Here is a 13,764-nt window from a genome sequence, read left to right as displayed (position 1 = left end):
ATCTTTTTTAATCACTATGTCTAGCTTACGCAAACCCATGGAGGTCCTATAATGTGGTTCCATCGCAGTCTCCCAACCTTTGTTCTTAAAGCAGTTGTTCAGAATGGAGATCACGGCATCATGCCTCCACACGCAGATCCCATGGGTGCAGAAGCAACACTGGGCTATATGAGACAATGTCTAACTGTAGTGGCAATCAGCCCTACAGTTTGAGTCGTCACTACCCCCATCGAGCTGTGCGGGCAGGGCATTGATCCTCGTCCTGATAAGGTCAATATACTCGAACCCAAGGGAGCAGTCTAGTGCAATCCCTTACCTAATCATGCTTGGGAGGCACCAGAAATGACTCTTTTAAAGGAGCACCATCTACAGAACAGTGCTGCAGAGATGCCCATCTCGTGTTCTGTGGGTGCTGATTCAATTAAGGTACCTTGATAATGGGACCAGCCTTTAGCCCGCCTTAAGTCTTCTTGTATTAATGGGCTATAGAAAGCCTCTCTGCAATAGGGGAAGAAGATAGTTCTAACTTCGATATAACCACGCAAGGGTGAAGGACGGCGGGCTCAAGCCCGCCGTCCTTCACCCTCGCGTGGAAATATGCAGTATTAGGGGTGTCAGGCAACGGTCGGAGTCGTGATCTCACGGCTGAACGGATAGCCCTGTCCATTCAGGACAGTACCAAGATATATGTCCTACCAAGCACCAACTTGTGGTAAAAGTGAGGTAGGAAATAGTAGGAAAGGAGAAACAGTCTTTGCTGGGGCTTGAAAGGAGCTTTCCTCAAAGTAGCGATCCCAGCTTCTAGGATAGAAGGGACAGAAGACCTTTCCTTTGGGGTGAACATGATACCGAGGTATCTCCAATCTTCCAGGATGGTCAAAGAATGCAACAGCCTCCTGTGCAGGGAAAACTCTATAGTCTCGACCTTAAGCTTCTTGTCACGACCAGAGGGGGACAAGAGCTAAAGAGCAGGACTCCTCTACATTAATAGAAAGGTCTTGAATAGAGAAAAAGTCAATAGCCTGGTCAAGGAGTTCCTGCAAGGAACTCCTTGACCAGGCTATTGACTTAGTAGAAGCTATGAGAATAAGATCGTCTGCAAAAGCCATAGCATTAAAGGAAGAAGCGCCTGGAGAGTAGCCTATATGGCTAAGAAGAGATTGAAGAAATTCATCTGTGACACAGTTAAAGAAAAGGGGAGATAGAGGATCACCCTGGCGAACACCCCGCTCTGTGGGAATAGAAGTCATGATGGAGCTACCCAAGTATAGCTCCATAACATAGGAAAGAAAGAGTTCTGGACATCCAGCAATACACAGCACTCGAAGGAGAGCAGGGAGAGAGATGCTATCAAAGGCCTTTTGGAGGTCCAGCGACGCCATATATAGAGGCTTAAGGCAGCATTGGGAATCTTAAATCTGGCAGATTCACACCCACTATATACCACTTTTTGATGTGTCTGTGACATCCATCCCCTGATCCAAGTCAAGAGTTTATATTCAAATTCCATATTCTCCAGTTTTTGCAAGAGAATTTTGTGTGGTATCCTATCAAATGCATTAGAAATATCCAACATTATCATAGTGTATCCATTCTTTGCCCAACTCAGCCGTAACATTGTTATAAATATGAGCAAATTGCTAAAACATGACCTTCCTTTAGTAAACAATGCTGCTCCTTGCAGAGTATAGCTTGTTGGTCTACCCATTTCTGTATGCAAGTTCTTATCAACTTCTCTAAAATCTTCACTACCATACCAGAGATACTGATAGGTCAGGAGACACGTCAGTTTTTGTGCAACCCTTGTACAATGGAACTATCATATATTCCTTCCACTGCTGTGGTATCATTCCTGAGCTGAGACTCAAGTTATACAAACATGTGAAAGGCTTAGCCAATTCGGCTGAATATTCCTTTAGCAAACAGGCTGATAACCCACCTATCTCTATAGACAAATTCTCATCTAGGTTATGCAACAGCTCTTCAACCTCATTTTCACGAACCTCTAGCACTTCATTCAACATAGCAATAGTCTTGTGCTGGGGTGCTTAAGGGTCAAAGCTGTATAACTGAGAGGAGACCTCCACATAGCCTTTAAAGGAATGCGGAGAACCGACCAGGGCTTCTGACCTAATGTCCAATCCTCACCTACTCGTGGTGCACCCTGTTGGGTATTGAACCTGGATACTGAACGAGGATGGGCTGGCAATTTGGGATTTAGCCGACCAAATTGTATTTTTATTGGTTAAACCAAAATAAAAAATGATGGTACAACATGACAAAATTTCGTGTGGCTGGGGCGTCGCTCGGTTAAACAAGGCCCCTGTTGTTTTCGCCAGAGAACCAAGGCAAACAGCAAAAAGTCAGCTACTGGAACAAATCTGAAAACACCAACCAACTCAACATTACTAGAGTTAAAGATTGGTACTATCAACATAAGAAGCCTGAATGGCAAAGAATCTCAGGTGGTATGGTCACTTAAACAGAATGGGCGAAGAAAGATTAGCAAAACAAGTGTTCTCTGCCAGGTTGGCAGGAAAACGACCCACAGGAAGACCAAGATATAGGTGGATTGATACGGTACAATGTGGCTTAGACGATAGAAATATAAGATCTGATAATGATAATATTGGAGTCTTGACAAGTAATAGACTGATTTGGAGGAAAATTGTAGACAGGAAGTTAGTAATGATGTAAATTTTTCATGTAGTACTATCATATTCTGTACACCCCTTGAGGGTACATGTCAGGAATTTATGATGATGACGATAGTCCTGTGCTACATACACCTGGTTGATATATCTTAGCAAAGTGATCACTCATTAACTGAACAATTTGATTAGCTTCCGACACTCGAGTACCATCTGCATTCAGTAAAGTTATTCTTTCACATTCATTCTTTCTTTTGCTTATGGTATAATGATAAAATTCTTTTGGATTGCCTTTAGCTTGCATGGCCAATTTCTTTTCATACTCAGATTTAACTTTCTGCACAATATTCATTACTTTTCTGGCCTGAGCTTTATATATTTCATAACTCCTCTCACTTTTATTCTAACGATATTCTTTCCACATCATCTTCCTCTTGTAGATCTTTTGTTTAATAAGGAAAGTTGCACATTTATTTCACTCCCAATATATTTATTCTTCAAACATTTAGGGATCCATTTAGATACTGCCTCATTTTAGTACTTATTTGTTTTCTGTCTATTATAAACTGTTTACTGTGCACGTAAGTGTTGTTTACACACACACACACACACACACACACACACACACACACACACACACACACACACACACACACACACACACACACACACACACACAGGTGGGGCCTGGAAAGTTCTAATAAACATCTAGAACAAAAATGTTTTTTCATATAAATTTTTTTTTATAAAAAACATTTATTTTTCAAAGAAAAATGTTCAATTAATTAATTGAAAATTTTCAATTAATTAATTGGAATTTAATTAAAAATTTAATTTGATTAATTAATTGAATTAAGACATCCAATTAATTAATTTTTGTTCTAGGTATTTATCAGAACTCCCCCCCTTATATATCTTTAAAGAAATAATCTTTCCTAAAAGTAACTTAAATTCTAATTTTATTTTTACTTTATTTTTAATGAAATTAACTAGGTAACTTTCTGCTATAATATATGATCCCATTGATCGCTACAGAGAATATTTCAAAGGCTGTGCTCCATTCAAATCCAATCCAAGCAAATTGTGACAGAACTAGTCTCAAAACAATATAATAGAAAAAAGAAACCAGAGAAATAAAAAATATTTTCACATGTGCAATTTCTTAGATGTGTAATATCTCCCATTTCAATGGTTTATGGTAAAGGACATTCAGCTAAAAAAACAGTGCTTTTGTTGTTAAGAAATAGCTGTTTTCTTATTTCTCTTTGAGAATATGAAAGAGAATTTCAATAAAATAACCTAGATCGTAGATCTTGGTATGAATATAAGTGTTAAACAATATGCTGGCAATCACCACATCCACAAATTATACTTTTTTTTTTCTTTTTTTTTTTTTTAGCAAATGCCCAAGATCAATTTGGGCATTTGCTAAAAAGCAGTTGAGTTTGCTAAAAAGCATTAGCACTTTGCATTAACTGTTGCAAACTGCTAACGAATTTAATGGTAATTACCAATCTAAGCAAGCCACAAAATGAGAATTTCCCTAAACTGTATAACACTCATCATTATCAAACAGTGCAGACTCTAAGTTACTCTAGATGGTTTAAATATCATTGAAAATGAACCTTACTTTAATTTGACTTCCACAAGCCGATGTTTGCCAACAGCATCACAGAAACTTCCAGAACTATACAAGTGGGAAACTTGCCTGCAAAGACAGAATTATACTAATAATCATATTAAATTATAATTTATTCATAAATAATAAGTAAAACAAAAAATTCTAACACTACTGCTGCTTTTCAATGGAATGGAAATGGGGAAAAATGGGTGTATTGAAATTGTGGTTTTAGGAGCTGAAAAAGAAATGTTTTTATATATAATAATTTTCAACATTTGATTCATTTTTACTGAATTACTATTTTTGTGAGTATTTGTTTACTTGTTTGTAAGAGAAGAGTTATTGGCTCATTTGTTTGTTTCTAAGAACTATTACTTTTATTATACATATACTATATTGTATGTCACATGCCAATGAAAAGAACAATGGAAGCAATTTCAATATGCATGATTTTATTCCATGCAGTATGTGCAAAATGTATTTGCTTTATAGGGTGAAAGATTTGAAGAAAGTGAAATTGGTGAGTACATATGGAAGTGTTTTGAGAGCAAGCTTCTTAAGTGTAATGAAAGTATGAAGAATGACAGTGAACAACTGAACAATGAAATATGAGAAAATGCAAGTGTAAATGTCAACAATGTTGTTGTCAAAGTGTTGGATGAAAGTGAGGGTGTATACAATACATCACAGAATGAAACAGTAGAAAATAAAGAGAATGGCCAGATGGTAATGAAAGAGAGAGGGCATGCTTACATGAAGTACTTTACAGGACAAAATGTGAAATAAAATCGAGAAATACCTGATAAGTAATATGCCAGAGAAGTGAAAGAAAGCCAAGTCTGAATTATCCTTCTTTTGTTATTCCATGATAAGAAGAGTATAATGAAATCATCATTCACTGGAACAAAGATTAAAGATGTTAGTGACTGGGTAAGTATGCAGAGAGAAAGTGAAACAGATGATTTTAGTAGGTACAAATCAATTTAGCAGATGCCAAGAGTGGCAATGCAAGAAGATATGAAAGTACAGCTGACCCTTGAAGAACATGGGTTTGAACTGTGCAGTTCCACTTATGCACGTTTTTTTTTTTTTTTTTGAATAAATGTATTGGAAAATTTTTTGGAGATTTGCGACAATTTAATAAAACTCACAGACAAACCGTGTAGCGTAGAAATATCAGAAATAGTAAGAAAAGTATTAAGGTACGTCATGAATGCAGAAAATATATGTACACATTAGTTAGTCTATTTTATCATTTACTACCATAAAGTATACACAAATCTATTATAAAAAAAAGTTAAAATTTATCAAAATTTAAGCAAACAAACACTTATAGTCCGTATATGGCCCATTTGCAGTTGAGAGAAATGTAAACAAATGTAAATGAAATGGCCAACACATGATGTTGCTGGCCCTGGATATATTGTTATGCCGTTGTTCTTCATACTTTTCTATATTTTAGTTCTATTATGTTTGCCTTACTATACTATAATTAACTCTCTTCTAATTCTCGATTATCTTTAACACTCGATACAATTTGCATCTATATTCTACTCAATCTATAATTTGGGCCGTTTCTTAGACCAGTCACATGTATTCTTTAATTATTAGAGGCTTTATATCTTAGTTAGGAATGAAGCCCCTAATTCTACTATCTGAGACTGTCTCCTGATCAAATATTGACGAATTTATTTGATATGCTGCACCAGCCAATATCCTAGGATAGATGATGCTTATCCAAGGAGACCTTCTCAGAATAATATACAGAGGTGAAAGGTCTAGCACTTATACACATTTACAATCTACTTCGATTTGTCTATATCTAACTTGGTTTGCAGTCATGGCTTATAAATTCTACTATACATCTATATCTCTCCTGCTTAGGTTCAGTTTTATGAGTGGTAATTTGAATTCGTATCTCAGGCCAATATCAGGTATAAAATACAAAGCATGTTTATTGAGGTCTAAAATTCATATACAATAAAAGCATCAAACACATAGTTAATTCAATTTCATTCTAAGTAAAATTAGATATCACAGCTAAACACCCTTGAACATGATCACTAACTTGCTCTACAAAACACTCATTAATAACACAAAATGCAAGTTTAGAATTAATCCATTCAATTATTTCTAAGTTATGTAAATTTCTCACATTAATCATTGTCATATCAGATACAATTTCCTTCTCAGACATTTCTTTCCAGTTGGGACAGGTCACTGCCAAATATGGTAATCACTTAAAAGTTCACATCAAATGTCCACACTTTAAATTACATACAGTGTCCATTCATTTCTTTAACTGGAAACATAAAATAAATTCTGTACTTTACTACCATTCCCTAGTATGATTATCTGGTCTGTCCACAGCTTTGTATAGACATCTCGATCCTTCCGCTGGCTTTCGTCCACGTGGTCACTTACGATGGTCTCACAATATGGCCTTTCCGAACGACCTTGGCAATATGCCTGCCCTGGTCTCGTTCCGTTGCTGCTTGCAGTCATCAGCATTGCCGGTCCTTCGATCGTGCTCCGCTACTCTATTATGAAGATATAGCTAGCCGGGACTCCGGGTACTGACTCATAACTTCTACGGGCGGTCTGGAATCACTCAGGAGACGAGAGAGAGAGCCAACGTCCAAGAAACAGGAACCAGGAACAAAAAAAAGCCTCTAGAGAGGCGGGGGGGACAAACCCCTTTTATATCACTTCTTTTGGCGCCCTCTTTCGCTATGTTTTTCTGCATGCCACTCATCTTCCGTGCTTAAAGTCTTCCGAGAAACGCGATTGAGCTTTGCTTTCCATATAATTCTCTTTGCCTTAGGCCATAAATTACACTGGACGGCTAATACGTGACCTTTAGACTTTTGCTTACATTCAATTAATTCATATACATTACATAGGATATTCTCTTTTTAACTACATTTATACACAAAATTCCTTTCATGACCTTGGGTAAACAAGATTAATTTCACATCTCTAAATCAATGTTTTTACAGCCTTACTTAAGGTTAATATATGTGTATTTTCTCTCTTGCCCAAGTACAAGTTTTCTCCTTGTTTACATTTCAGACTAGTTAGATCCTGAATGAATAATTTCTTTTAATAAATGTTTCATTCAGGATGTAACAATATTACTAATTTTTGTTCCTTTTTTGTTCTTTAATTCTTAATCATTCGAAATCTATAGTCCATTTGATTTATCTTCCAAGGAATAAAATCAGACACAACTGAATTTCGAAACATAATAAACTGTATTTCATTTACTGCTATATGTATAACAAAAACTAATTATTTTTATCTTAATATACAGACAACATATTATTGATTTATTTGACCATATAACAAGTGTGTCTCATTATAAACATTCTTTTCCAACTTGCACATAACATATGCAGAAGTCATTCCTGCCTCTAGACTACAAGGTCATGCAAAACACTTCACACTGTTACTGTGCCAGTGTGATATCTTTAATTTTAAAACAACTGATCCTTTACTCTATAAATTTATATCTCACCTTACACACAATGGGCTTCAAAGTTATAGCAAATCAATGACAAATGAAAGGCAAGGATAAAGAGAATAGTAATCTACTGATATTCTTTTTCTTGTAGATAAGCTTATATATTGGTTAGACATACTTCTAATTTTTTAGGAAATGATGTTTTATGTTGTCAGTTGCTAAAAAATTAAAATATGATATTCTTTTTGAAAAGCTGGAGACTGCAATCTTGAGGAAGTACTTCATAGAAAAGGCAATTTTACAAAAACAGAGGAAGATTAATAGGAATAGTGTATCTGGTAAGTAATTGAACTTTAATGAATATTGAGCAGCGGCTTATTAACATGCATCCATCATGGGAGACATGATGGATGCCAATTCTAATTAACAGCCACCATGGAAACATCTGTAGGAGACACACACACACACAATGTGGAAACTGACCATGCGAGCGCACGCGTGTGTGTGTGTGTGTGAGAGAGAGAGATTGTCAATTAGCCAAACTGCTCTTTTCAAAGTATCATAAATTTTTAGAGAGGCTTTAAGTGCCCCACTGCAAATGTGAGAGCAGTAATCAAAGGTTGGGCAGATTTGAGTTTTGTACAGAGTTAGTAGCTGAATAGATAAAAAAAATAGCACTTTGAGTGAAAAAGAACCACAGAAGTGATGCGTTTATGCCAGGAAAGGCTAAGGATAAGCATAAGCCTGAAAAGAGAGAGAGAGAGTGTCAGGGCTTGACTATTAAATCTGAACATTAATTAGAAGCATTGAAAGTATGGAATTTATCATTCAAATGAATGACTGTAGGGAGATCAGTGTTTTAGGCACTGATTGTAGATGATCTTGAAGAGCTTGAGATGTTTGAACAGTACAAAATTTGTGTATGAGGAATGCAGTGTGCCATCATCAGCAAAACTGGATAGTGTCTGAGGTCAGTGAGAGGATCATGTATATGAGGAAAAGGTATAACATAGTGCAGTAACAACAAGCATTACTTCAGGAGTACTTCTCATGAGCATAATTTGGGACACCATCAGCATCAGAAGCATTTTTGGTATCCTGGTTGTTCAAGATTGTTCTAATGTCATTCTGTAAGAAGGCCATATAGCTTGCCCAATACCCAAATAATTAGACAATTTCTTGCATTCTGCTCCATAAATAGGCACATACAATAAAATGCTGCACAAACAAGTGCAAGATTTAGAGTTGATCTTGTTCAGCCTGAAGATTAAAATACAATTACTTCATTGGCATATAGTTATTTTAATAAGCCTGAATGATGTGGCATTTCAATTTCATATAAAGAAGTTTTACAACTTTATTATGGTGAAGCAATTTTCTCTTAGGTGTATAAAAACTAGCAGCGATTGAAATTGCATATTACAATTACATATACACAGAGTATCAATAAATTTTCGAAGCAATTTCAGTAGATGCATTAAAATAACATTAATAAAGCTTTGCTAAATCTCCTAAATATGATTAGCACATTATGATATCAAAGATATAAAAATTAAAGCATACCTCTGCTTGGGCCGCTTTTGAGGATTTTCTGCTATCCATCCTAAATGGTCTTCAATGTTCCATAAACCCAAAATGATGGATGTTTTTTCACCATCTTTTTCCTATAAATAAAAGCCACAAGTCTAAATTACTGAATTAAAAGCATTTCTTTGTGAAAAATGTAGATAGGCCAGTACTATCATAATTAATCATCTCTCATGAGATAAAAAGAGATGGCTGATTTGACCATGTTTTCTCATCATCATCAAATTCCTGACTTGTACATTCGAGGGAGTGTATAGGATATTATGATAGTACTGCATGAAAAACTTACATCATTACTAACTTCCTATCAACAATTCTCCTCCAAAATCTGTCAAAACTCTAAAATTATCAGATCTTATATTTCTGTCTTCTAAGACACTTTTTACCGTATCAATCCATCTATATCTTGGTCTTCCTCTGGGTCTTTTTTCCAGCCAACCTAGCAGAGAACACTTGTTTTGCTAATCCTTCCTCTCCCATTCTGTTTAAGTGACCATACCACCTGAGATTAGCTCTGTTAACATTCCTAGATGCTTACAATGTCAAGTTCTTTCCTGATATCCTCATTTTTAATATGATATTGCCATTGATTCCATCTGTTCACGCCCCTAATCTTTCTCAGGACTCTCATATCTGTTGTCTCTAGTCAAGTGTTTTATTTCTAACCTAGCTCTTTCCAAAAGTTAAAATTGGTTTGAACACTGTTTTGTAAACAACTTCTGAACTATGCAGTGCAGCCACTGCAAGACTTTTATACCTCTATACTTGAGCATTTCTGGTTGAATATCATCTACTCCCGCTGCCTTTCCACATTTCATGCCTTTGACGGCTTTTTCTTCTTCAAGTATGGATATGTATTCCTGATTGCATGCCTATTGAGTATTTTTTTACCCCTGTGCTGTCACTGCTTGTTTCATTTAGCAATTTTTTGAAGTAATTACATCATACATAAAGGATATATTTTTCTCCAGTTTTCATGTCGCCTTTATCATCACTAATTCCTTTTACAGCACTCTTTCTTTCAACAACCTCCAGAATATTTTGCCACCTTCTTGATATTTATTTTCTATGTTTTTACCAAAGTCTTCTCATGACTTCTGTTTAGCTAGTTTTACAAAGTGTTTAGCTTTCTTATATTCTCTAAGAGCACAAGCTGGTTTATTTGCCAGGAACTTTTGATATGCTTTCTTCTTTTCCATCACTGCCTCTTTAACTTTCTGTGTTCACCATGGAGTTCTGATTTTTCTGTACTTGCAGACAACCTCACCACACGCCTCTCTGGCTGAACCAATATAGGTTTTCTTCAGGATTTCCCACTGAATCTCCAAGGTCTGGCTCTTGTTCTCAAACTCCTTCATTTCTTCTAAAATAATGTTTGTCTATTTTAGTCTACAGTTCACATCTGAGAGCTGCTCAACTTTTATTCACTTTAAAACTTTCTTGCATGTTCTTCCTTTCGAAATTCAATTTTATTATGCACAAAACTATACGGTAATCACTTCCAATTTCAAATCCTCTGTACATTCTAGTGTCCAGCACCAGTGAGAAAACATCACTATCAACAATAACATAGTCAACGAGACTTTACTTATTCCTTGTATCATCTCTCTATGCAAATTTGTGCACATTTTTATGTTGAAACATTGTGCAAGTAATAACCGGTCCATGTATTGAGCAGAAATCCAACAGGTATTTGGCATTATTATTAGGTTTGCTCTTTTCTCCAAATTTTCTTGGTTGCAGAATTACTGATATTTCTAGAGAGTTTGGAATCTCACATAGTGTTGTATCCAGGCTCTGTGCAACATTTCAAGCCAAGGGACTGCATTCTAGACATTTGCTAAGAGGTCACCCTCACTCTACCAGGGAGTATGAACACAGATTTTGGGTTATAGCAGCAAAACAAAATCAACACCATGGTAGGTCAGCTTGCAAGTCAGCTCAATTCAAGCACAGGTATGTGGATATCTTGACAAACTGTGGTAAGATCTCTGCAACAAGTAGGCGTATACACCAAAAGGGCTGTAGTTGTGTCTTTTATCCACAGATCATCATAGAGCACGTTTTCAGTGGTGTTGTATCCATAAAAATTGGACAAAACACCAATGGGCTAGTGCTGTACAGATGAGGTAATTTTAGTATTTTCTCCAATTCTAGACAACACTTGATCTGGTGTGAAAGTGGTACTGCTTACCATTGCAAGAATGTTCTTGAAAGGGATAGACATAGTGGAGCTAGTATCATGGTGTATGCTGGCAATAAATTTATGTCCACATTTGGTTGTAATCATGAAATTTTTTTTTCATAAACAGGTAAAAATGTAGTTCACCTCAGCTTTTGGACACCAGTGTACATCCACTGCTACAACTATGGTCAATCTGGTCTAGCAGACCATGCCTTGGATTACACAGAAAAAATCCACCATACTCCATCACATCAAATACAAACCCAAAAGACTCTTTTTAGAACCTGCATCATATTTAAAATACCAGCCTAATCTTAATATGGTTGTATTAAATTTTAATTCTTACGCATCCTGCTCAACATTTAAGGCTAGCCAACAGCACCAAAAGAGGATACCCCTGATAGGACTTTAGTCTTTATTTATTCATCTAAATTCTTCTTGTTGCATGTTTTTATGTGTGTTATTACAATTTTAACATTGTATTCTTGTATTGTGACTGAGATGAAATGAAATCTATTAAACATGTTTAATTATTTCCCTTTGTGCTGTAAGTTATTCCATTAAAGTGCAACACGAATGTAAACCAGCACCTAAGCCTAAATATTCGTGGTATGGTTAAGTGAACAGAAATGAAGAAGAAATGCATCTCCTTGCAGACATGTATAATGTCTATGGGTAAAAGTGGCCCTTCCCTTAATGCATAACATTATACATGTCGACAAGGAGATGTGCTTTGCATTATGGGAGATACTAAGGCAAGTGATCAGAACTTACTCCACCTTTACCACAACTTGCCCCAGTCCTGAAAATACTTCAGGTGCAAACTTTGTTTGCTTACACTTTAATAAAGGATTAAACCAAATATATAATTGGTAGGACTCTAGCTTTGAAGTAGTAGGTTCCCCTAACCAGATGTCAGGTTAGCATGTAAACAATTGACCAAATTAGTGTGGCTTTAGAACGTTATGTGTATTATAACATAGCTTGTCTTGTTGTATATATGTGTATACTCCAGATGATGACCTTGATATGAAGTTGGAACGCTGGGCAATTATTTTGGTTTGTATTAAACTGACATTATTACTGTAACACAGTAGTTGTCTGCATAATATGTTAAAATGAATGATCATGTAACTTTCTTTCATAGTTTAAGAAAGAAAGCTTAAACATGTTTCTTTTTATGCAAGATTAGGATTAAGAATTCTATTTATCTGGCTTATAACCTGTAAAATATTTGAAGTGTTTAATTTGATGTCCTTTTCTCCTTCACATGATATTTCACATCCAACATAATTTAAAGTATTTATATGTTCTATAATTTTAGCACGTGGTTAGCCTAGTGGCTATGCACTTCGTAACCATATGCCTGGGAAAGGAGTGTCCTAGGTTTGATTCCTGTCAACGACGTGAGGAACTTAAGGATCTTCCTCAGCCATAGCCGAGTTAGCTGGTCTTGGGCGTGGGCAGCAGGCCCCCCCCCCCCAGTTTATGTGGGGTTTTTCATCCCACAAGCAGGCAAACCGGGCCCCGTAAACATACACACACACGGATACAGTCACGAATATCATCCTTAAGGGACGCAGCAGAGGAGTGGCAAACCGGCTGCACTAATATGCTAGTAACCCTCATTAGGAGGAGACTCAACCTGTCCTAGACGGATGAGAAGGATAGGATAATTTTATTATTAATAATTATTTTACTTCTAACTGGAGTTTGTCCACAAAATGCCATTGTTTTAATTTCATCAATAGATATGTTCATTCTTAATTGTTTTACTATGTTGTAAATTTAAATTATATATTGCTCTGTAAACCGTCTTCCTTATCTGATATTATTAAATGATCATCTATTATTTAACATATTTTATCTTATTGCAGGGAATTTCTATACCTAGGTTGTTTAAAGTGTTCCACTAGTATTTCATTAATATAAACATTAAGTGTTGGACATACATGTCTTATAGTTTGGTTTATAGATTGTTTTTTGTTTTGTTTTTTTTTTATATATTTTTTCATTTATTTTTATTTCATTATTCCAGCAAACTTATATAGTTCAGAGTTCATCCTGTCTTCTCCTCCTGATTTACTTTAACACTTAGGCTGTCCCCTAATTCTTTCATTGTTATCATATCATCTAAAATAATTTTGTAAGTGTCTAGTGTAATTTTTTTTCCTTATGATATTCTTATGTCAGTAACTTGGAATAGAGAAAGAAATATTACTTTCAAGCCTCAATGACATCTAGCACTGTTAAAATA

At 35.8% G+C, this 13,764-nt stretch overlaps 1 protein-coding gene across 3 annotated transcripts in view; it reads right to left on the bottom strand.

Moving 5' to 3' along the window:
• LOC150105075 (endoplasmic reticulum lectin 1-like) overlaps nucleotides 1–13,764 on the bottom strand; it is a 218,277-nt gene that overhangs the window by 34,320 nt on the left and 170,193 nt on the right. For all 3 annotated transcript variants that reach the window (XM_090396132.1, XM_090396134.1, XM_090396133.1), the window contains exons 12-13: nucleotides 9,299–9,399; nucleotides 4,282–4,359 (exon numbers count right to left, since the gene is read on the bottom strand). In XM_090396132.1, coding sequence (XP_090252258.1) covers nucleotides 4,282–4,359; nucleotides 9,299–9,399 — 179 coding nt within the window. The remainder of the gene's footprint in view (nucleotides 1–4,281; nucleotides 4,360–9,298; nucleotides 9,400–13,764) is intronic.

Source organism: Typopeltis vanoorti, chromosome 7 (genome assembly GCF_054136105.1).
Source record: "Typopeltis vanoorti isolate ZY-2024b chromosome 7, IOZ_Tvanoo_1.0, whole genome shotgun sequence".
Classification (NCBI taxonomy): Eukaryota; Metazoa; Arthropoda; class Arachnida; order Uropygi; family Thelyphonidae; genus Typopeltis; species Typopeltis vanoorti.
The sequence above is the reverse complement of the archived record's forward strand: the minus strand, read 5'-3'. Positions and strand labels throughout refer to the sequence as shown.